The sequence below is a fragment of the Chroicocephalus ridibundus genome, chromosome 7 (assembly GCF_963924245.1).
Source record: "Chroicocephalus ridibundus chromosome 7, bChrRid1.1, whole genome shotgun sequence".
NCBI lineage: Eukaryota > Metazoa > Chordata > Aves > Charadriiformes > Laridae > Chroicocephalus > Chroicocephalus ridibundus.
Genome location: NC_086290.1, coordinates 12,163,704 through 12,186,830, shown reverse-complemented (window position 1 = coordinate 12,186,830; position 23,127 = coordinate 12,163,704). Strand labels below are relative to the sequence as shown.

General features: G+C 38.7%; 1 protein-coding gene across 5 annotated transcripts in view; it reads right to left on the bottom strand.

Annotated features, from left to right (window-relative positions):
• The window catches only part of MYLK (myosin light chain kinase), a 220,038-nt gene that overhangs the window by 141,348 nt on the left and 55,563 nt on the right, over window positions 1-23,127 (bottom strand). For all 5 annotated transcript variants that reach the window (XM_063342295.1, XM_063342297.1, XM_063342296.1 and 2 more), the window contains exon 2: window positions 15,044-15,201. In XM_063342295.1, coding sequence (XP_063198365.1) covers window positions 15,044-15,201 — 158 coding nt within the window. The remainder of the gene's footprint in view (window positions 1-15,043; window positions 15,202-23,127) is intronic.

Here is a 23,127-nt window from a genome sequence, read left to right as displayed (position 1 = left end):
TTTGTTATCTCACTATTCAACCCCTTTTTGTAGATCGCGGAGGTGCTGAACACTACATATACTACTACAGTTCTTTAGGGGAATCAGCATTTATGGTACTCCCAGCAGTGAAGAATTTATGACCTATCCATGGAAGACATGGTCTGCTAACTGAAAAGCAGACAGCAGCTGCAGATCATTTCTTCTTCAATCTTCTACATTTAATCATATTTTTTTTGTAAAATTCATGGTGGAGAGTTCCCAGAGGTGCATGGAGTGTAGGGTTTGTGCTCGGTCACTGGAGTATAGCTGTCTGAATAAAGCATTGCTTTACCAGGTACCATAACATCTACATGTCCATTTGTCCTAAATTATTTCTGAAGGACTCAAGTGGAATTTCAGAGCAGCACTGGGTGTCAAGCTGCTTTCAGTTTATTTAATTTCTAAGTTCAAACACCAGCCCAAATTAATGCAGCTCTTAAGAAAATGCTTAAGCTCTACTTACATCTTTTGGAGTTAATCACATGCACAGGTGCTTTCCTAAATTAGGTTTTATTTTATTTAAAGGATAAGTTTAAGTTTGTTACATTTAAAGTAACATTTTAATAGGAGTCTTCAGAAAGCCCCCAAATAACCTGAAACATCATTCAGATTAAATTCAGAACACTATCGAGGTGGACTCTACCCTTTCCAGCACAGTGGGCATGAGGGGAACGCACTGTGTAGAGAAACACATTTCTGTGTAGCTGCAATGTCAATCAGCAAGTGAATCAGAGGTTGGAAACCTCTGGCGCACTAATGGGGGCATTTTCACGCAAGTGTTGCAGTCTCAGAGTGGCAGTGGTGTTTTGATGGAGCTTTAATAAATCATTCTACCAGCAGCAACATCTGCCTTTTTACTTTCTCCATGTTGTAGCCAGCTGACCTGTAGCCATTAAGCGCATGAGGAGAGTTTTATGCAAACCACCCATATAGCTCACCTGGACTTTTTTTCCCTGGAAATACAAGTTTTCTGAATTTAAGATGGGATTATAAGTAGACTGAATCTCTGACCATCTTTAGATCTATATTTATATTTAGTCATTGTGCAATTTTTCCCCTTTTTAAAAAAGTTTGTCTAGGTTCGCAATTCAAAAGCAGGCAGATGCCATAAACCTTGGATAAAGTCTAGGAGAAAGCTCAGGCTGTTTCCCCCATTGCCACGCAGATGCTGTCCTGGCTCCCTCCTACTCCCTTGTAGTTGTTGCACATTTCTATCAGTTACACTGTCACACAAAGATGACAAGGTCTCTGCAAGGTGGTGAAATTCTGACACTTTGTCAAGGGAGGATTGTGCAGCGTACTGAGTTATGTACAAACTAAAGACAACTTCAGTTCCAAAATAGGTAGCTGTCATGTGGGAAAGCGTCACTCTGACTTCATAGCTGAGGATCTGACACATGGAGACACCCAGAGACTTTGCCAAACTCACACTGAAAGGAAATTAGCTTTTCATATTTAGTAACGTTAGATCAAATAATCTGACCATATTTCCTCCTTGACAACAAATTTGCTATTGCAGCAACCAATGCAAAGACTGAACTGAAGTTGCCACCCAGGAGGGCAGCCGCTCTTCTTACCCTGAAAAATGACTGAAGCCATTAACATCATATTAATGTGTTTGTATACGGGTATCAAAGTACACAGTAACAAGTAATAGTAAAGAGTGTCCAGACAAAATAGGTCCAAAGGCCCTGAGTCTTGGCAGCAAAATAAGCATGTAAAATAGTGTTAAAAATAAGAGAATTTTAGCTCGCCACCATAGGAGAATGTGAGCAACGTAATAAGATACGACTCTGTCAGCTCTCAATAACTTCAATACTGTCATACAGTTCGCAGAGTAGAAGTGTCTGCAGAAAGGGCCAAAAAAGCAAGGGCAAGCACAAGAGCTCTCAAAAAAAACAGGGAAGATAAAATTTGCAGCCCTCTCTTGGGTGGAACTCTCATCAATTTTAATGAGAATTTTGTCTGCTTCTGAGTCGCTCAAAGGAAAATAAAAAAAGCAAACTGCAAAGAGGAAGCTTTCTTCCCATGGACTAAATGATGTTAAGTCCTTTTAAAAAGTGTTAAATTTTATGAGGTGTTGAATAGTTTGAATAGCTTAAAATGCCAAAAAATGCAAAGAAACAGCTGATCTATGTGCGTGGTTATGGGTCATTTAGGATTATGCAGTAAGAACGTAAATGAGTTCAAAGGGAAACAATTGTGGCTGCTGAATGGAAATAAGGCTCTTGCTAATGGTTCCACATAGCGTAGTAAGCCCCTAAAATATTCTCTCTTTCCCCATCCTTCTCTTCTTCCCCATCTTTGGTCATTCTGAATCAAGATGTCTATCAAACAGTACTAAACGAAGCAGCTGCTTTAAGTCAGCAGCAATGAGTTCAGGAGCACGCCATAAGCTTCCTGATAGGACCAGTGTTCATTTCAGAGCAGCAGCAATCTTTGCTACAGGAAACAAGATTTTGAAAAATCAGACCAGAATTTCACTGTGGTGGGAGAGCTGTCAGAACAGGAGCAGTTCATTCATTTCCACTTCAACAGGACAGTCTGATTTACTGTGTTTGCTTCTACTTTTGTTCATAAATTTTATTTGGCAGCACTAGAAGAAAGGCTGAAACATAAAACAGTTTAACACAATAAAAAGAAATTGTTGGGAAACTGTCTCCCCTGTTCTGACCACAAAAAAGGCTTAGTTTTTAACACTTGACAAAGATTTTTACATTCAGTTGTGAACTCTTTGTTCAGTAACAATTCAGAAAGGTGGATAAAGATTGTTTAGACCAAGCCGAAGCAGTAGGAAGCCTGCTGACAAGTACAGGATGAAATTAACACCAACATTTCACTCTGTCTTTAGCAAAATGTGTATATGTCCCCACTTAGAAGAAAAACTTAAACATTTAGATGTTTTGACTCACAGAACTGATCATAGAATCCAGACACTGAGCCACAGCTTGAGACTAGGACATCATCAGCTCAAAGAACTCTGTTGATACCACATGAAAAAAGCAAAACTAAACAGCATCAGTTATTTTCAGAGCAACAATCCCTTCTTAACAATAATATTAGGGGTTTGAATTGGCAGCCACTTTTAAAAGATGACAATCAACTACATTTCTTTCCTTTCTCAAGAGAATGATCATCATTCACTGTAATAACACTTGCAAAAAACTAATTTTTCCGTTGCATATTATTTCTGGAAGACTGAAAGATTATTTTTATTTTACTTACTGCTGCAAAGTTTCTGTCTTAATAGGACGTGAATTTATTTTACGCATCACTGAATACTAGTGGCCCTATCTTCTCGTAGAAGCTATGCCACTGACCAAAAGAGCTTCGTACTTTCCCAGCTTGAGAATGCTGTTCTTAGGAATTCAATATCAATACATGCCATCAACAGGTAAGGAATCTTTGTAAATTCACGTGAGCATACACAGTATGCGTGACCTACTGTAGAAACTGAATAAAACAAAGAAAATACATGCTTTCTTTCTGTGCCCAAAACACACAGCTACTGGAAAATATGTTTGGAGCTATGAAATTCGTAATTAAGGGCAACAATCCATGTCTGGAATGTAAGGTGGTAACAAAAACTCTTTGCTCTGAATGAACATGCCCGTGCTTTATCAATTTCCAGCCAGACAAGATTTATTTCCTGCAATTTAGTAGTCTGGCAGAGGCCACAGAAAATGCTAAAACTGGATTTTGTTGCCGACTTGACTGCACAGTTATATGTTCATTTAAAGACTGTCTGCTGATAGTGATGAATGCTGCTGGCAAAGGCAGTGCTCTAGATAGGTTATAAAAATTCTCCTAAGTTATGTGTACTGCTTTGTTGTTCGTGCTACTTGGTAGGGCTGGCAAACGCATGGGGCATGAAATGTCATTTGTTTTAAATTTCATGAAAAAGTAGAACTGATGTGATTACAAAGAAGTATAAAATGCAACGTTGGATTATAAAGATATGAACACATTAGACAGCCTAAATATCTAGCATTTCTCGTTGCATTGTTTATTCCGCTACATGCAATTTAGTGCTATGTATTAAATAATTAAGACTTCCATACATAAGCCTATTGCAAAATATCAACTGCTCATTAGCAACTGTCAGTGATGTTTTTATCCCGTAATAATCTGTAAAATCTGTAAGTTTTCCAGGCTTCACACGTACTTCTTAATAACATCTTAGCAGAGATAACTCATACAGTACAATATACAAAATGCTGTGTTTAAAATAAAAATAAAAATCAAGGGCTGAACAACCACCATTTAAAAGAAAAAACCCTCAAAGCACTAACTGAAATACTAAGTATAAATTGATGTGGCTATAAGTTTCTAGTTCAACAGTTCAGAATAAATATTTATAGACATGCTGAGTTCAAGAGAAATTTTGTGGGCTCGCCTCTTCTTTCCAGTGCTTTCTCTCAAAACTAAAATTGCTGTGATCTTGGTAAGAGCAACACACACGTGCACTCAAAAATAGCTACATTTATTTAGGTTGTGGAAAAGTGCTTACTCTGCATATGCTTTCAATAGAGCTCCACTTAACTGCAGTTGCTAGCATTCCTATTGAGAGATCTGAACAAATCCAACAAAGTTTTCCATTAAACCTCCAAGTGTGAAATAGTCTCCCGAGCAGACAAATCTTTGTCTACACTTCTGTCCATTAGCATATCCCACTAGGCAAACAAACCAGCTTTTGTGTCACGGCACTGAGGACCTAATTCTGGCATTGTGTTTTCACTAAGTGATGCTTTTAATCAACATCAGTCACCTAGACATTGGTGATATTTGCACCTACTGTGAATCTTAATTTTCTCTTCCACAATCAGAAGGCATTTATCTCCAATAAGGACAAGTTTATGTCTAGGGTACTGGATGGGAATTGAACTTCTAGAAGACAGCAGTTCAGTTCTGAATCCAGGCATGTATTTCTGCGGGATCTTGCACAAACCAGTAAATCTCACTGTGCCTCAGTTCTCCACATGAATGTCAAAGGGGTAACAATGACTATTTCCTCTGTTGTCCTCTGAAGGTCATCAGAGAAGGGTCTAACTCTAGTCTGGCCTCTGTATGTGTTAAATACTATCAGCAAACAAACTAGGACTCCATTTGAATTAGGCTATTTAAGTGGTACCATGGAATAAGCAAAAATCAATACCATTTAGATAGTTCTTTAATCTGTATTTCCAAGATTTTATCGTAACTTTTCTTCCAGTGCCCTGGCTTTTAACATAACTTTGTTTTGAAATATTTATATTTGCCTCCCTGTGGAGATGAACTGCTGAGTTATTCTTCTATAAAGGAACACCAGAATTTATACAGACAAAAGAATCAAGCTTAAGTATATTGAAGTCTTGTTCCAGAGCGTTCACAGAACAGAAAAATTCTTTATTTATTGTTTGCCTGATGAGTGTGGGAATGTGATATAAATGAGTTAGATTTCAGATACGAGATACCAGATACTACTTACTGTGTATGGAGGGGTGCTTTTACAAAGCTTTTACAAAATAGCGTACATTACACTAGTATTATAAGCTTTGCAAAAACAATTTAAATAATACATGCACCATAACTATAGGCTTGCTTGTGTATTATAGGGCACATGGAAAGAAGGGCATCCTCTCAAGCCACACAGTTACAATTTGACTCTACTGTGCAGCTAGAGGAAAATTACCATTCTGATTCAACATAAATCAAGAGAGCGCAGAGCTGGATGAAATGAGCTCTATTCTGTCGCCAAAAGCCAAGTAACCATGAACAGAATTATTTAATTTGTCAGTCTTTGCTTCCCCATTTTCTTTAGGCTACGTGTGCCTATTGTTGTCATCTTTAAATGAAAAGCTCTTGTATACATTACACATCAGCATATAGTATGACCTTTAATTAGTATTTTAGTAAGATCAGCTGTTGTATTTATAATAAAAGTATATTCCATAGAGTAACATTTACTACAGCATTTTGAAAAGGTGCAGAAAAAGCAAGGAAAATTTAGAAAGACAGATAATTTATTTTTCCATTTCACCTCATTCTGCACATGAATTACAAAGGTCTCTATATAAGCAATAAAAATATGCAAAGCTGACTTGGAATTTGTAACAGTTTGAGCCACAGTATTTTCAGAAGACAAGGATTGCTTTGTTCTGTCTGGCTGCAGGTTTACAGCAATGCAGTGATTATAAATAATAAATAATAAAGCTATCTTCGTCACCAGAAAGCATAGAAAAAGATTATTTTTTTGTTAAATGGAACATTTCCAGGTTTTCACTCTCTCATGCAGAGTGGTATATATTCCTAAAATCCTCTAACAAAGAAAGGTATAGGAGCTTAGATCACCTCTAGAATCTCACTACCACATACCCTTAATGTGGGAAGGCTATCTCAGAGGTCAGGTTACTAACTTGTGAGTCCACACACGATTTAATTCTCAACCAATAACCTGGCTGTTAAGTTTCCTGGAAGGATAAATTCAACATATTCAGGCAGGCAATTCAAGGCCCTTACACCAGACCAGTCATCTCAGGGATGACTTGATTTTCTGGCTTCTACGAGTGCAGAGAGCGTTGACACATAACCTCTGACAGCGATAGAAGTGGCAGTGTTTCCTTCATCAAGCACTACCCCAACATATCAACATCTCTCCTCTTTTGAAAGTTATTTCCTCCACACAAGAGAAGAACAAAGAGCTGTGTATTCACATGTGATCCTGAACTACGAACTGGGATGAAGGCAGGTTTGTCTCCAGATACTAAACAATGATCTCCAGCAGCTTAGGTGCAGATATATGTGCTGTTTCAGGCACCTGTAGAGATTCAGTAACCTCCAGTAACAAAGTGATAACGTCATTAAGAACTGAACCAGGCACCTATGGAAGGACAATCTGGCCTTGCCTACTTTTACTCCTGGCTGTACCCTCCGGTTGGATCCTGAACTTTGTTTCATTTTTTGTCATGTCTGAGACCATCAGTAGACCCTGTTAGAGCACATGGCGCTGCCTGCTGTGTTCAGAGCCTGTGGGACTGCAGCCCATTGGTGATGGCACAGCCAGTGCACGGCTCACCCTCAGCTCCTGGCTCGCTTTCCTTTGGGGAGCAGCCAGCCCTTGCTGCTCCCTGTCAGACAGACTGGCTTCTCTTCTTCATGAATGGGTTGAATTGTACACGATTCACAGCAATGTTATTTTCTGTTCAACATGCACTTAGATGCTAGGGAGTCCAGATGTTACATGTAAAAAAAAAAAAAAAAAAAAAAAAAAAAAAAAAAAAAAGAGTATGTTGTCTGGTTTTGCCCAGTAGGTTTCCAAACTTCATACTATATCCACAAGTGAAAAGAGCCAAGTAACATGTCAAAAGCAGAATTTTTTTGCTTTGGAGTTTAGGTGCTAGAGTGAGTGTAGACTGAGCAAAACCGCAATGAGTAATGATGTGTTTTGATTATAAACCTTCTCCACATGTGGCCTTCTGCAAAGATTCTGAATGCATCATGCTTGCTGTCTTTAATGACTACTTTCTTTTCCTACAGAGGAAAGGCAGAATTATACCAAAAAGTGTGATTTGGCCTCATTTGGTGTAATTTAGGTCAAACTCTCAGGGACACATTTATAGACAGTCAAATGCATACTTTGCTATTTTGTGTGCTCATAGTTACATATGGCACTGAACCCCTCCCTGGGGTTCACAAACCTCCCTTTGTGGTTTCATCAGCCAGATGACGGCAAGGTGCTGGAGTAATGTTTAAACCTTGCTTATGATGGGAGAAGGCAAAATATATTACTAGTTAGCCAAATACATGTCTGATAATAAGTATTCCATCCTACATTTTGGGTCAGCTAGAAAAAGGAAATTTAAAGTTTTTCCAGCTAGCGGCATATTTCTGGAAGGAAAAAAGAAAAAAAACAACAAAAATCTTTTCCCCACTTTGTCCCTCTCACATCACTATAGGCTATTGCCGCACAAGGAAAAGAAAGTTACCTGCTCACACTGTTCCGGTTACTAGGTCTCCTTTAACCTTTAAACCTGTGATAATTGTGAAAGGAGTCAAATGCACAATTCCCCAAAAAAGCAAGTTTAAAACATCATAATGGCAAGTTGCAGTCATGTTTCATGTACTACTAAGAACACTTATATAAATAAGAAAGCTCAATGCTACTCAATGAGTTTTATTACCAGTGGAATTGACCACAACAAAGACTTAGGCACTGGCCCAGAGGAGCAAGGGAGACTAGCCTGGAAAAGATGATGATATTTTTCAAATTAAAAGCAGAATTGAAGAATCTAATAAGACTTTGCAGAAATTTGAGAGATTCGTGATTAACCAGCATGGGACAAGAAAAATAAGAATTATACTGACTACTTCTACCCTGACTTACACTGACTCAGTCTCTGAACATATCTGTGTTCAGCTATTTAGGATATGCTGATCTGCTGTTCCTCTCTTGCAAAACAGCTAGATTTTCTTCTATTCCTTTTTCAGACATTTTTATCTTATCATCCCTAAACAGTGGACTTCATGATTAGTCATGGTATTTATTCCAAAGACTGAATCTCCTTCACACCACAATATGAATATTTTATATCTCCTTTTCCTCTGCAAATTTATCAATACATAATTTAACATTTTTTTCTCTGATTTCTATTCAAGGACTACAGAAAAATACCAAGCCCAGAAAACCCTACTAATGAAGTAAATTTTCTTCAAAATCAACCCTAGGGATATCCCTATGGACAAATACTTAAACACACACAATTGCCTTCTTTAGCTGACACAAAGCCATGCTTTATAAGAATACGTCACGCCAGTGGTTGATCACAAAACACATGTCTACAATAAACCCATTGCACAGAGCAGCAGAGAACTCCTGTCCCCAACTGGTCGTAGATAAGGACTTAAGGTGGGAAAGGAGATAGAAAGCAGACAGAGTAATAAATGTGATAGAGGCAAAAAGCTCATTTCTTCTGCAGTCTGGGGGAGGGTAGGTTACTGAAAACAGGATCAATTATAGAAAAAAAAAAATCAACCCTGATAAATGGCAACTCAGAATAGTGATACTGTACGTCCAGTCTTCCCCAGTCATGGCCTCTTTTCCTGCTTAGAAATTTTCTCTGGGTGGTATTCAGCATTATCGAGGATTTCTGAACGCCTGCTAGATTGGAGCAACTCTGCAGAAGGTCTGACCAAACTTTACTGCCAAACATCCAGAAATCTTGGCTGTTGTCTCAGCACATGCACAGATCAGTTGATTGGGACAGTGTACCAAGTCCAGCACTTTTGAGAATCATCACACACCCCTCACACAGGCTACGCAAGGAATGCTTAAATACTTACATCTGGAAAGTCCTGAATATAACTATGATGGCCATAAGTGGCAGGGAGACAGGTATGAAGTGAACTTGAGTTAAAGAGATTGAGTGAGAGAATTTGAGCTCACAGACAACCACTCCCGTCTAAAACCTAGAAATTTCTTAAGCGGCATCTTGCACCCCTGCAGTCTTTTTCTAAAAGACATATCATATGCAAGGCAGGGAAAATGGATGACAACACATGGATCCTTGTGTCAGTTGATGAAGGGAAATCTCTTTGAATAATTCTGGGGGCAGATGACACTTATTTTGACTGAGCAGCCACTCCCACTTTGCCCTTGTCTAAAGCTGTCTAGAGCTAGAAACTGTTGAGACACTGTTTCTATAGGACAATACAGAGTTATACAATAAAATAAACCCAAATAAAGTAATGCACACATTACTCATGAGAATATGTAAATGGATAAAAAGACAGCACTGTGGTAAGTGAATATAATGGGAGGTTAATTATAGCAAAGAAGAAGAAATAGCAGAAGATCCAAGCAGAAAAGAGACGTGCAACAAGTTGTTCACAGCCACCTAACTTGTGTTTATTTTCCTTTTTTATTTCAGCTGCTTATACCCCAATGTCTGTTTGACACCAAATGTTTCAGTAACTTCTGAACACACCACATTTTTCCCAGGAACGCTCACTGACATGTGGAAAGAAAGATGAAATAAAATCTCTAGTCAGATTGATAACTTTTTCAATTGTTTGCTCCCAAAAACATGCCTCAGTGTTTCATATCAGGTTTCTGGGAGTATCACAGTGTATGGTAGTTTTACAGATCAGCTGAAGTCCTCCCACAGCACTCACTTTCTTCAGACAATGGTCTCCCATGAAAACATGGATCTTTCCTGAGTTTCTTCCTCATATGGCTCAGAATAGGCACCCCTCCAGAAAGTTTAGATCCGAAACCACTGGCAGCTTCATGCAATTAGCTGCCCAGTACATTTTGTAACAGCAAACATCTCATGCCAACAGCAAAGGATTTTGTGCCATGTCATCATCCTCTGTCATTATATGGGCTTCTCTCATTTCAGATCCTGCCATCTCAAATCTAGACATACAGTGCAATTAAGGCATACTTCTGGAGGGCCTGCTGACTGAGGCCTGGCGATGGAGCACACATTGCTGCTTCAAGTCCAAGCAAAGGGAAGATAACAAAGGTTTTTCCAAGCAAAGCTGGTGCAGCAGCCACAGTAAAACAAACTGGTTAGGTCTGTTTGCAGGTAGTTGAAAGGATTTACAAATGCTGTGGGAGTGCTTCCCTTAAAAGCTTCTTTTAATGCTTCCCTACTCTTTATCTCAAAACACCACATAAGTGTGTCTCCCCTCTATCTCAGAACAGATGGCAGAATCGCCGTCAATCTTCCCATTGCCTCATGCCAGTTTATTTTCTCAGGTACGATGTTTCAAAGAGTACCTGTGCAACCAGCAGCAGCAAAAGCTGCTCAGAAGTTGGCAAATTAATGCACATCATTGGACTTAACTGATTTGAACAGATACCGAAGGGGTGTTGCAACAGCAGGGTGGTAGAAGGACAAACCAAAAGCACATTTAAAAGGGACAGGATTTGGCATTGACCTGGCTTGCCTTAAAATTTACCATCCAGCTCCATTACTTAGAGGGGGATGGAAGGAGAAGAGCAGAAAAGTAACTACTCAACAGGCAGCAAACTGAACTAAGTACCCCAACATCTACTCAAAGTATGAGCTATGTGTTGAGACATGAAATCTAGCTCCCTGGGATTAGAATACCAGACTAGATTTAGTAGTTTGATATCTTGGTTCTGGCAATGGACCATAGATGATGGTTCACATGAAGCAGAAAAACAATGCATACTGCACTGTTGCCAACTGTGCAATGCTTTATCCAAGGAGAAAAATCCTTTCCTGACCTCTAGGCAATCAGTCTGTGATCTGTAGCATGACATTTGGCTGTTCAACTCAAGCAGAGCTGTGGCACAAGTATTCTTTAGGCTCATAAAATTAATGACCGTCAATATTACCCTCAAAAATTATACATGTGTGCAGCCAAAGCAGGTTGAGTTAACTGCCTGCTGCAATCAAAAGCAGAGGTTAATATTACTCTGGACAGGGAAGGGTTTGTTGGAAACTGTTGGTTCTCTGACTTGTCATTTTTTTCTGCTTGACAGTCAATGACATTACAGTAAGATACCAGAAGTGTTCATGATGTATTTTTGATGTAGTCTGTCTACTGCTATTTAAGTTCAGCAAAATTACAGGCGGGCAGCTAATCACATAGTTATCAACTGAAAATGCTTGTTTTGGGTAACCACCTTAATTTTTTTTAAAGCAACAACCCTGCTGCAGACGATCTTATTGGTCTCAGAACCCAAAGCTTAAAATAGGGAGGGAAAGATCAAGAGAACATGGTTCAGTGGTTAGAGAACAGTAAAGATTCTAATTTTTAGTTCTGAGCTTCTCCATCAGTTTGCTGCAGAAACCTAAGTGAATCTCTCTAATGCCTTGAAGTTATCTTTCTGTACAGAATTTAACACGGAGGAGGGTAACCTGAATGAGCGCGCTGACATTCACTGACTCCTTATGCAGGCAGTCACAGTGCAGAGCCCCACTGGGGTCAGTCCATCCCGCTGCTACATTCACCTACACACATCACCAGGACTTCAGGGTCCCAGTATTTTTTTTCTGCCACAGAAAGCCAAACTGCTTTTTAAGACTTCCCCAGACAGTCAAGAAAGAACTTTTCAGTGCTTCTAGACACAGATAGGGAATAAGAGGATTAGCTTGCCATCTCAATACACGCATGGTAAGGCTCACAAACCCAAGCAAAAGCTCAACCTGAGCCTTAACACTAGGTTGGGACAATTCAGGCTGAGAGCAACACTTAAGCTGTGGGTATAGGTGGATGTGGGGTGCAGTCAGGGCAACATTTAAATAACTGCTAGGTTCTATAATGGAGACGTATCTTCCCCTCTAAACAGTTACAGCGGTTAACTTATAGCTGGATAAAGTTGTTTGCCATACAGAAGTCAAATTTCTAAGTATGAAGGAGGAGGTCTTCACAAGAAGTATTGAGTTTGAGACATAAGACAAGTTTCAGCCTTAAGTCACTGAGCCTGTAGTCTCTGAAATACCAGTAAACAGGATACTAAGAAATCAGGTAGGCACAAAAACATGCAAAGTTATGGAAATCTGTAGTTTGTGGTATGGGGAGCATCTAGGGAAAGTAACCTTGCCTTTGCCTTACTAAGTGGTTCCACCCCTCGGTTGGTGCTCCAGGCCAAAATCACACTCATACACTTGAAAGATGATGAGCTAACTTTTTACACTAAGGTCACATTGGAAAACTGAGATATGCAGACAGATACAGATAAACTTGTTGAGATTTTAGTAAGAAAACCAGGGTGGTAGCGGGAGGAACAGAAAAACAAAAAAAAAAAAAAAAGGATTTTCGTTAATGGCAACTACAGTTCCTTTCTACCTCCAGTTTCCTACATTTATGGGCTATTTCTCAATTTCTGCACTCTCCTTGATCTTGAACTGCCATTTCACACGACTCATCTTACATGTCAATGGAAAGAAAAGCGACAAGTTTGATTCTGGGGCCCTCTCTTCCTTGTTCGCCTAATGAGAGTACAAGATCATCACAATATCAGATTTATATCCTGTCTTGGATTCTTAAAATGTTTGTTCTTTCTGATAAGATAAATTCCACTGCAAAGGAACTCTTTGAAGAAAATCTCCTGTCTAGCCATTTTTAAAACTTTTTAGTTTTATTTAGCCTGAGTCGAGTTTAATATTTATACTGTGTGATGAAGCAGAGTATCAGCAGCAACCCATCATAACATCTGTAGCCTATTTTCCAGGATAGAAAAACCTAAGTATGTTCAGTAGCTACCTCTATTACTAAATCTTAAAAAATTGTTTTTATTAATATTGTGCTTCTGAACAGGTCCACTGTCCTTCTGAACCTCTGGAATATTAAAGTGACTGAAAAGGCCACATTGTACTAAGCAACTGAAGATGGACCCAGATGATAAAAGCTCTGCAGGCTGCTGCACCTATTAAGTGACAGTGTCCTTTCAAACTGTACTGTTGCGGTCCCCCTCACCCTGCCCATGTTACTAGACTAGGAGCACAAACAAAATACTAAGTCTAACCCATCTGTTATAAACAACAGAACCAAACACAATCTCCTCAACCATGTCACATTATAAACAGATCACACAGGCTCAATTTTAATAGTCAGTATTGTAATTAAAAAACTGATTTTTCTTGCATAAGATAATGAGAACATGCTACTCTCCGTTACTCTCTTACAATTATTATAACATAATAATTAAGGGGGGGAGGGATAAAATAACAAGGTGGGGAGGGATAATAATAAGGGGGGAGAGGGATAAAAACAGTAAGATGTCCTCACTAGGACTGTCAAGTGTCATACAGACAGACGGTTTATGACTGGTGATTAAATTCATAATAAAAGTAAGCGCCTTTTTTTTTAAAAAAAATCTTTCTAAGAGTTTGATAAAAACCTGTTCTTTGGTTTAAAACACATTCATTGAAATTATCTGCTTTCTATGAAAAATATCAACTTTTCTTCAAAAAGTCAAATCCAAGAATTACTTCTGAGTTTAGGTTTTGCACTTAAAAATTTATTTACTCCAAAAATTGTTTTTCTGCCCAGTTCCTGTTGAAAAATCCCAGTTCCTGGCCTGCTCTTGCATGAACAAATAAGACAAATATCAGATGCCCTCTACCGGCCCTCTGTTTAAATTAGAGTTTCAGAAGTTATGAATTTCCCAAATTCCTTCTAGCCCTTGCTTTTGTTACAGTAAAGTTGCAGTTTCCTGCCTCTGTCAGACATGTCCCACCACTTCAAAGACTGAAAGTGCGGTCAGTGTGATGATATAGCTGTCAGCATGCAATTGGAGCGTGACGTGGACAGAAGGAAGCTGAAAGGGCTGAGAGGGAAAACTGGCCGCTCCAGGAAAAAGATTTGGGTTAAGGGAGGGGAAAGGAAGATAGATAGAACAGGGAAGAGATCATACCAGGATTGGAGCTCGAAAGAAACATGGATGCCAGTAAGGACAATTCAATGTCCCAAGCATGAGGGGAAGGGGAGAAATCTGGGATCCTCACCCCACTACACACTCTTTTAAACCCCATGAATTAACAAGTTTGCTTGAACAAATCAATCTTTCCTCTGAAAATGCTCTTTTTGCTTTCAGATTAACAGCATGTAGGGCAGGTGGTGCAGATACAAAACTGTCTCAACTCTCTTTACAGATTCCTAGCTTGACTACTAGGAAGACCATGCTGCAGCAGGGTTAGATTCGTGTTACACATGAAGTTTCACAAACAGACAGACTTGAGATGCACGGAGATGAATATGCAGTAGGAGAATATGTACTCTCTGATTAGAGACAGCTCTTGAAGCAGTTTTCCACTGATACTACAGTCACTGCCTGGCATGCTCAAGTAGGTTATACTTAGCACATACTGAGGTTTTGCAACACTCTCCTCTATTCAGAAACACCCCTGTAATACTCCTGGCCTCCTCAGGAAGGTAAACACAGGTATATCCATCTTGAGTAAATGTCCTCTATTGCAGAGGCAACTTCATTATCTTTGCTACCTACTAGGCAGTTTCAGGAAAGGGCAAAACCAAATGGAGAAGCCATCCATCATCTGTTTCTTACCTTCCCCTCAAATCTTGCTGTGGCTCCGAGCTGCACCCGGATATTCCGAGGAGGAAGAGTAAATGCTGGTGCTTCAGCAGGGACAGGGGGGCTGAGTGTCAGGGAGGTTTTGGAGACTCGAGTAGATGTCACCAATTTCACATCCCCCATGGTGTGGACTGTAAAAGAGAAACAAGTGGTAATACTGAAGTTATGATGGTTAATTGCTTACATTACAGTAACAGCCAAGAATCATATCAGGAGCAGAGTGTTCTACCTGCATGCTATATTTGTATACACAGTAAGTCTTCAGACTGAGGTGACAACTGCTGCTTTCTAGGTGGGGAACTGAGACCCAGGAAGATTGCCTGGTGTGCCTACAGTTGCGGTCATGGTCACAGCCTTGAGCTGAACTCAGTTTGAACTCTCAAGTCGCAGGCCAGAACCTTAACCAAAAAGTTATCCTTTACAACTGCATTAAAAGGTAATAACTTATTTCAGGAAGATATTTTCACAATGTGACTTTGATTTTCCTGGCCTAGAATACACCAAAATCAATAAGTCTCAGAAGCAGAGCCAGTGTTAAACAAGTACTTATGAAATAAAAAGACCTCTGTTTGCACTGGAATTAAGTTGCAAGCGGGAATGTGGAAAATCTGATTTTTCATACCATGCTTTCAAGGTCTTAAGAAATATCTGGATATCTCCCTCCAAAGTACAGCTAGAACATAACAAATACTTTTGCAGAAATTCCAAGTCTCTACTTTACTGCAAATCCATCTACAGCACATAGACTAGTAAAACAGCACGGAGGCCAAAGTTCATAATGCTACAAAATGGCATTTTAGAGACCTCATTACAGATATCTGCTTCAGGGATGATTGTTCTGCTACACACTTTCATACTTCTTAACAGCTTTCAACTTCCTAACAACTTCCTAACAGCTTTCATACTTCCTAACAGAAAGCAAGAATTATTATATTTTTGAAAAGTAAAATTTCAGGTTTTTCAGAAAAAAATAGTAGCTGACCCTAGTACTAATTCCTTGAATCATCTATGTAAATTAGAAGCCCCCACTGTAATATACCTATTTAATAGACAAGTTTAACACCTAAAAAAACCCTGAGAAATGGCTTGACCCACCAATAGGTCATGTTGAACCAATGAAGAACACTGGGCTTCCAGTCATAATCCTCTGCCATACACACCAATCCATGACAGACTATGCATTTATTCATCTGATTCTGATGAAAGTTACAATAGATAATACTTGAGTAAAAAGTGAAACTTCAATTTGAACAGGAGAAAAAAAAAACCAAAACAATTAAACTAGGGCTACATTATTCCTGACTGTATGAAGGATGCTTTTTCTAGAACAGGCTGCAGTTATTTGGGGAGCAGGGGAACACAAAACATTCGTTTAGGACTTACATTCCAATGTCACATGTATGCGTCTGAGAATATAGTTTTCCATACAGTATAGCTTATGTGCTCCTTGAACATACAGAAACACCTCTCTACATTGATCAAAAACAGTTTAAGAGGGCAGCTCCTCTCATGGAAGTTAGTAGTCTAAAAGTTAGATGTTTAACCTGAACTAGAAGTTTGGCTCCTCATAGTCAACAGAGAGAAAGAGGCACCTCCAAAGGGTGTTTTGTTCTAAGCCACCGAGCTTTCTGCTTCACAGTATGCGCTTGTCAGGAACTATGGTTTAGAAGGCAAATCCTTCCAAGATATCAGTTAAATTATTTATGCACACAGATTTTAAAAAACTACTTGAAATCTCCTTCCTCATTCATAAGAATCCAGATGACGTGGACTTTGGGTTTCTTCTGGAATTGTGTTCTTTTAGCATTTCTGTATATCAACATACAAAAAAACCCAGAAAATCCTCTATTGTTTCTAACAGTTGAATTGCTGAGACTAACACATAAATGGAATAAAGATGATTTCCTTAACCATGGTGCAAAGCTTTAAACTGAGAAACTCTGCTTTCATTTACACGAGAGTTAATCTTGCAGTGAATCTCTGTATTGGCACCATCATTTGAGAGCACAGCATGTCTCCCTTTCCAGGATAAGCAACTCTTCAAAACAGAAACAGACCCCCCCCAAAAAAATTATCTTTGTACCTTACTTATCAAAGAACTATATGAAATCATAATATAATTTAAATATGGAAGACACCGTATTCCAGAGACATGAGATGAAATCAAAGACTTCCTTCTTTTCTAACAAATGTACTTTAGCACCCTAACAAAGAATGAGAGTCTCTCACAGCTATAGTCACTGCAATGAAAAACCATTTGCCTGAAAAAGTGAAGAATTATTATTTCAATTAATTGCTCTTTCGTTAAGAACAAGACTCCAAGCTCAGTTCTCCGCTCAGAACAGTCACTGCAGTAAACTACAGATTATCCCAGGAGACTTTCAATCAATTACACAGCTGTAAACTGATATACACTCAGTCACAGAATCGTCTTTGTCACAGAGCACACGTTTGCCAGCACTTCCTTAAGATTTATTTTTCTTTACAGATTAAGAACAAACATTTTTCAAATCTCAAATTGTCATAAATATCAACTATGACCTTTTGTCACTTTTAGGATATGATGTTGATAATTTTGTATCTGCTTCCTGTCCTGGTTTGAGGTAAAACAGAACCAATTTTCTGGTTTGTAATTTTACTTTTTAGCCAGGCCTCTTCTAACTGACTAAACTCTGAAATTAATAGCACATTGTTCAGAAACTAAATTTTGGTTTTAAAATAATATTGTAAGAGTAGCAAAATTGAAAACAAAACAAAAAACAGACAACATCCAGAATCCAATTCAAACTTGATATTCACCCATGCAAATGGAACTCTGTTTTGGTCAATGTCATTATAGCGGCTGAAACAAGCAAAAGAGGAAACTACATGCACTGCAGATGCTTACAGGACTATCCTGTAGGGACAAAATTTTCAAATATCTGTCCTTAGGTACAAAGCACTGCTTATGCAGGACAACTTTAAGGAATTTGTTAGGCATGACACCTGCTTACACACAGAAGCCTCCACACTGGGTATGCTACAAGACCAAATTCACCAAGTACCTGAAAAAGAGCCACTGGCACATGCCTGGAAAATACACTGTATTCAACATAAGCTCATCCTCCAAGCATCACTGGGCTCAAGCATCTCCGGACTGCATTGAACGAAACGTCCGGTGGCTAGGAAAGACCCTTTGATGAAAAGACTGAGCTAAAGACCAACACCAGCTTTCCACTGATTTCTCTGGCTATTCAATCAAGCTCTACACAAAATTACTTGGGGGGTGGGGAGAAAAGAAAGAAATAGGAGGGAGAAAGTAGAAAGAAAAAAAACCCATCCTGAACAGCTAAGGTACTCTTACTGGTCAGGTTACTAAGATGCCAAAAACTGTCAACAAATTGATGCCTAATATAGTAGGACCGTAAAGCATAAAATAAAGTAATAGCTAGTCTTTTCTGTAAGCACATCTTGCATGGTTTTATATTTTTCTAAATAAAGTGTCTAAATAGGATTGAATTTATAGATGAATATTAGCTCAAATCAGCACAAGCAGTTTTACAGCAACATAAGCTTCTAATCATCCACATTTAGCAGTCTGACTTTAATTAACTATGTATGCTGAAGATGCTTATAGTAAATAATTAGGAAGTTTTGGAGTTTTTTTTTTCAGCTTAGAGGATGTTTAACAGTTCTGTTCACAAACAAATAATTTCATGTTGTGCTGTCTGGTGTTACTATGGAACTGCCATGTGCAAATGTTTTAAAGAAATAGTGTTCCAGAGAACAAATCTTGTTCAAGCTTACAATTTGATAGACAAGAAGAAAGCAGATACTTAAAAGCTATGGAATGTTTCTGATTTTTTTTTCTTTTATTTAAGCAACTTTCTAGAATAAACCCATCCCTAAAATCTTTTTCTTAAGTATTTCAAGCTTCCTGCTGAATAAGATTTCAAGGATGCTACATGAACTCATAACGTTTTCATTTCACATGCTGTGCGCACCTCGACTATGGGTCTTTAAACAAAACCAACTGTAACTGAAGTTGCAACACAAACATTGTGGTATTAAACATAAAAGAAAACCACCATGCAAATGTTGGCTTGTAGGCTAGTGAAGTGGTTAGACAGCATTTCTAATCTGTATTTTTTTTATTCTTAATCCTTTCTAAAAAGCACATAAATCCTTACAAATTCTTAGTGTGTCCTCTAATCTTTCTAATACCAAAGCAGACTAATGTGTTTCAAGCTTTTTCTGTTAGGAACAAATCTCTGTCACTCAGTACTCTGCTCACAAAAATAAACCCCAAAAAAGCAAACACTTAGAAATCCACCTCATAGTTTTTCTCCTCTACTTATTTTATACAAGTAAATACTTACCATCATCTTCCTATGTAACCATTTAATTATACTAATTTCCTTTTACCAAATCCTTCCTCTGAGGCAGAAGAGAAATGAGTTGCAGAGAGGGCATGTGTGTACATATGACAGAGCAAGCTCATGCAAGTGAGAGGAAACCAGAGCTGCCAGCTGAAAAACCTTTATTTGACTTACTCATATCGCAACTCTACACCTAAGCAGCACATTTTTACTTGGTCCAGCTATTCTGTTATTTTAGCCAGACTGCCTTCAATAACCTCTGAACCACCTCTGAAATCTGGATAGAACCTTTTGAGCTCTTTAAAGACAGGAGCAAAAGGACAGACAGCTGAGGGGTTAGAGCATTTTTCTGCTGTTTGGGAGTCCTGGTTGAATTCCCTGCTCTGTAACGGGCTGCCTGAATGACCTCAGGCAAGTCACTAAGCCTCTGTTTTGCCATGGCTCCCCATTTGTAAAGTGGGGATTATTGTACTTCCTTACCACAAAGAAGTGCTCTGAGGATAACTATATTAGAGGGTGGGAGTAATAGGACCACATAAATAGCATAACTAGCAAAAGGCACAAAATTACCATAAACTCACAGGAAGCTGGATCTCATTATAGATTTCTTTTTTTTTGTAAATCAATCAGGGCGTGTTTTCAAAAAGCACACATTTTAAAACACTAGGTTAAATTTATTCCCTTACACAGATCACTGAATTCAACAGAGTTTTGCTAGGACTAAATGTTATCCATTATGCTTCAAAACCTTCAGTATTTAAAAGTTTCTTTCATTTCTAAACCTGTTTAACAGCTTCCCCTTTTCACACACCTTATTTCCTTTCCTACAGCTTCTTTCTTTACCACAACGACTAACATGTGGTTACCATACTTCTATACAAACCTGTAGCTGAACAAATTCTGCACAGAACTACAGAAATGAATTTTTGCAGCCATATGACTTGTGAGTATCTTTTCAGCCTTACCCTATGAGGCCACACAAAGAAGCATCCTGCCTCTGTCAGCTACTGGTACCCAACAAACAGCATGTAGGGAGAACAATAAACCATTAGAGGACCAGCAAAGGTGATGAAGTCATGTGTAGATTTAGCAGATGGGAGGAGGATGGAAGACAGAACAGGAAGCAAGGGACTTGTAACCTCACCAATCGTAGCCACATATTCTGAGGAGCCTCTCCTTCAGACCCAGTAATTATAACAGGTATTGGGCTCTGGTAAAGAAACAGGACCAAGATTATGCTGGTGCGAGGAGGACTAAATTGAACTGGCCACACTATTAATACAAGAGAAATACATCTTTTATTTTTCTAAGGGAACAATAGGATACCGTCCACAGATCATGCTTTTGTGATGTTCAGATCTTGTTGTGCCTGTGCTCTGCTATTTGTAGTTCTTGCTAATCATTGTGGGTCAGGCAAAGCCTCAGAACGTGTCCTGACACTATGGGAGCAAGTGAGATTTTGTATCTATCCTGACTCAGCTGGGCATTCTTCCTCTCTTGTCTCATCCATAAATGATGATGATGATCATCATCATCTCACTTGTTCTCTACATACCTAGTTTCTAGAAAAGCCCTTTCATCATAAAAATTTTCCAAGACATTTTCAACCCAGACCCCTAAACGTCCTATCCTTTTCCCAGTAAAATTTGATAGTGATTATTAGACATGGCAGTAAGAACAGGATCAGATGCCAAATCTTCACGCACAACTCCATGATCCAAAAATTTTGCAAGCTTAAGTTTTGGCAACACCATGCATGTAAAATCCCTGGGTATATTCCCACAATATGCATTTGCATAACTATCCCACATAAACTGGAATTACAGATCAACTTGCAATTTGTGCTAAAGCTTAGGCTCCCTAAAGTGACAGCAAAAAAAATTCCAAACTAAATTACAATTTCATTTGGGGCCATTGTGTCAAAGATTTTCACAGAAGTAAGCAAGTTCTTCAGATCCCATCGTTTTAGTGCCTTGGATTGCACACTCCGTAAGTCAGCCATGAGGCTGTGCATTAGCAAGAATCTTGCTTGAACACAGAAACAAGAAAGAACAGGTTCAAGCTGTTCCAGGTGCTCATTTTAACAAAATACGATTGCAGCCCCTATGTTTTATTACAATACAATAATGTTCTCCAGGCTGCTTTAAAGACTGAAATACTGTCAAGCTCCAAAGGAGATGTATGCATGTGAGATTGTGATCTTGAGTTTGAGCTACAAAGTGTAGTTGGAGCTTTCTGAAATGAAACTAGGTCATTTTCTGATGTAGCACTGTGAAATATTCTAGTGTTTGGGCTACACTGTTTGAGATAAGATAACAAAAGTGTTTTGTGGCAGACTTCTTTTAGTCTACTATATGTCTTGGATATCCTTGCAAGAAAAAGGACAACTCTTCCTACATACTCTTTCAGGGCTTGTATGATACTCAGTATCATGTATTTAGTATGAGTAACTAGATGTGACATGCATTGGGCAGCTTTTGTTGAACATGCAACTCATAACAGTGGCTACTGTAGAAGTGTCCATAAGTAAAAGTGGCTAAGCCAGTGGTACTGAGAACAAACTTCATAATTAACAGTCAGCTGATAAGTCTCTGAAGGAGACAAAAAGATGTTGTTATACAGCTTGCGTGACGCAGAACTGAATTATTTTTAGGAGATCAGAGAGAAAGCTAAGAAAATCTTTCTAATCAATAAATTTGTTGCTTTTATTATATTTGCATTACTAACATAGTATGAGCTTTACCCTGAAATGGTTTCTTTGGTAGTCACATAACTAGGTGAGGAATTTCATCCTGATCTCATATGAAAGAATAACTCAAGATGATGCTAAATGACCTACATTTATTTAAAGATAGGTTCATTAGAGCACAAGGGCGGCAGTCATAAACCTTTACTTATATAAATCATATAAGAAAAAAACCACCAAATTCCCATGTGTTCTTATTGAGGAAAGAGAAAATCATGCCCTTCCTGGCTCTGCCACCTAGCAAAGAAATCGCTAGCAAGGATAGGACTTTCTTGCAGATACACACGGTTGTAAACATCCTCTAATTTTTCTCAGTTTCACAGTGCTGTTTAGGGTACTAAAGATACCAGGCCCACTGGATCTGTACAGATATCTAACTTCACCTACTGTCAGTACTCATGTTGCTGCCACAGATCATATTTAACATGAGCCCCGATACGTGCCCTTGCACAATTGCACCTTAAAGGAAGTAGCTGCAAAGGGTATTTCAGCTACAAGGGAGGATGTGGAAAAACAAATAAAAAGAGTGAAATGGATGTATACCTTTGGTAACATATACTCATCTTGATTATAAACAGACGTGCTACATTATTCAATTATTCCATAACCACTGAGCATTAAACTTTAAGAAAAAACATGCCCATTACAAAAAAGCAGAACATGTGTCTTAAAAGAATGCAATGACATTTTAAGACTCAAAACCTTGCATGTTTAATTTGAAACATCAGATTAAGAAGCAGTAAATCAGGAGAGACCACAAGAAACACAGCTTCTTTGCAGCTGTTATCTTATAAGAAATATGAGTAACTAAATGTGACATGCGTTGGGCAGGTTCAGTACAGCATCCATACCTAAGAATTATTTTATAGCAGCAAATTGAAGCCAGAGGGAAATCCAGATGGCAAATGGGATGCAAGTTGGGCTCGTTCTTGACAATTCCAAAGTGGCTTCCT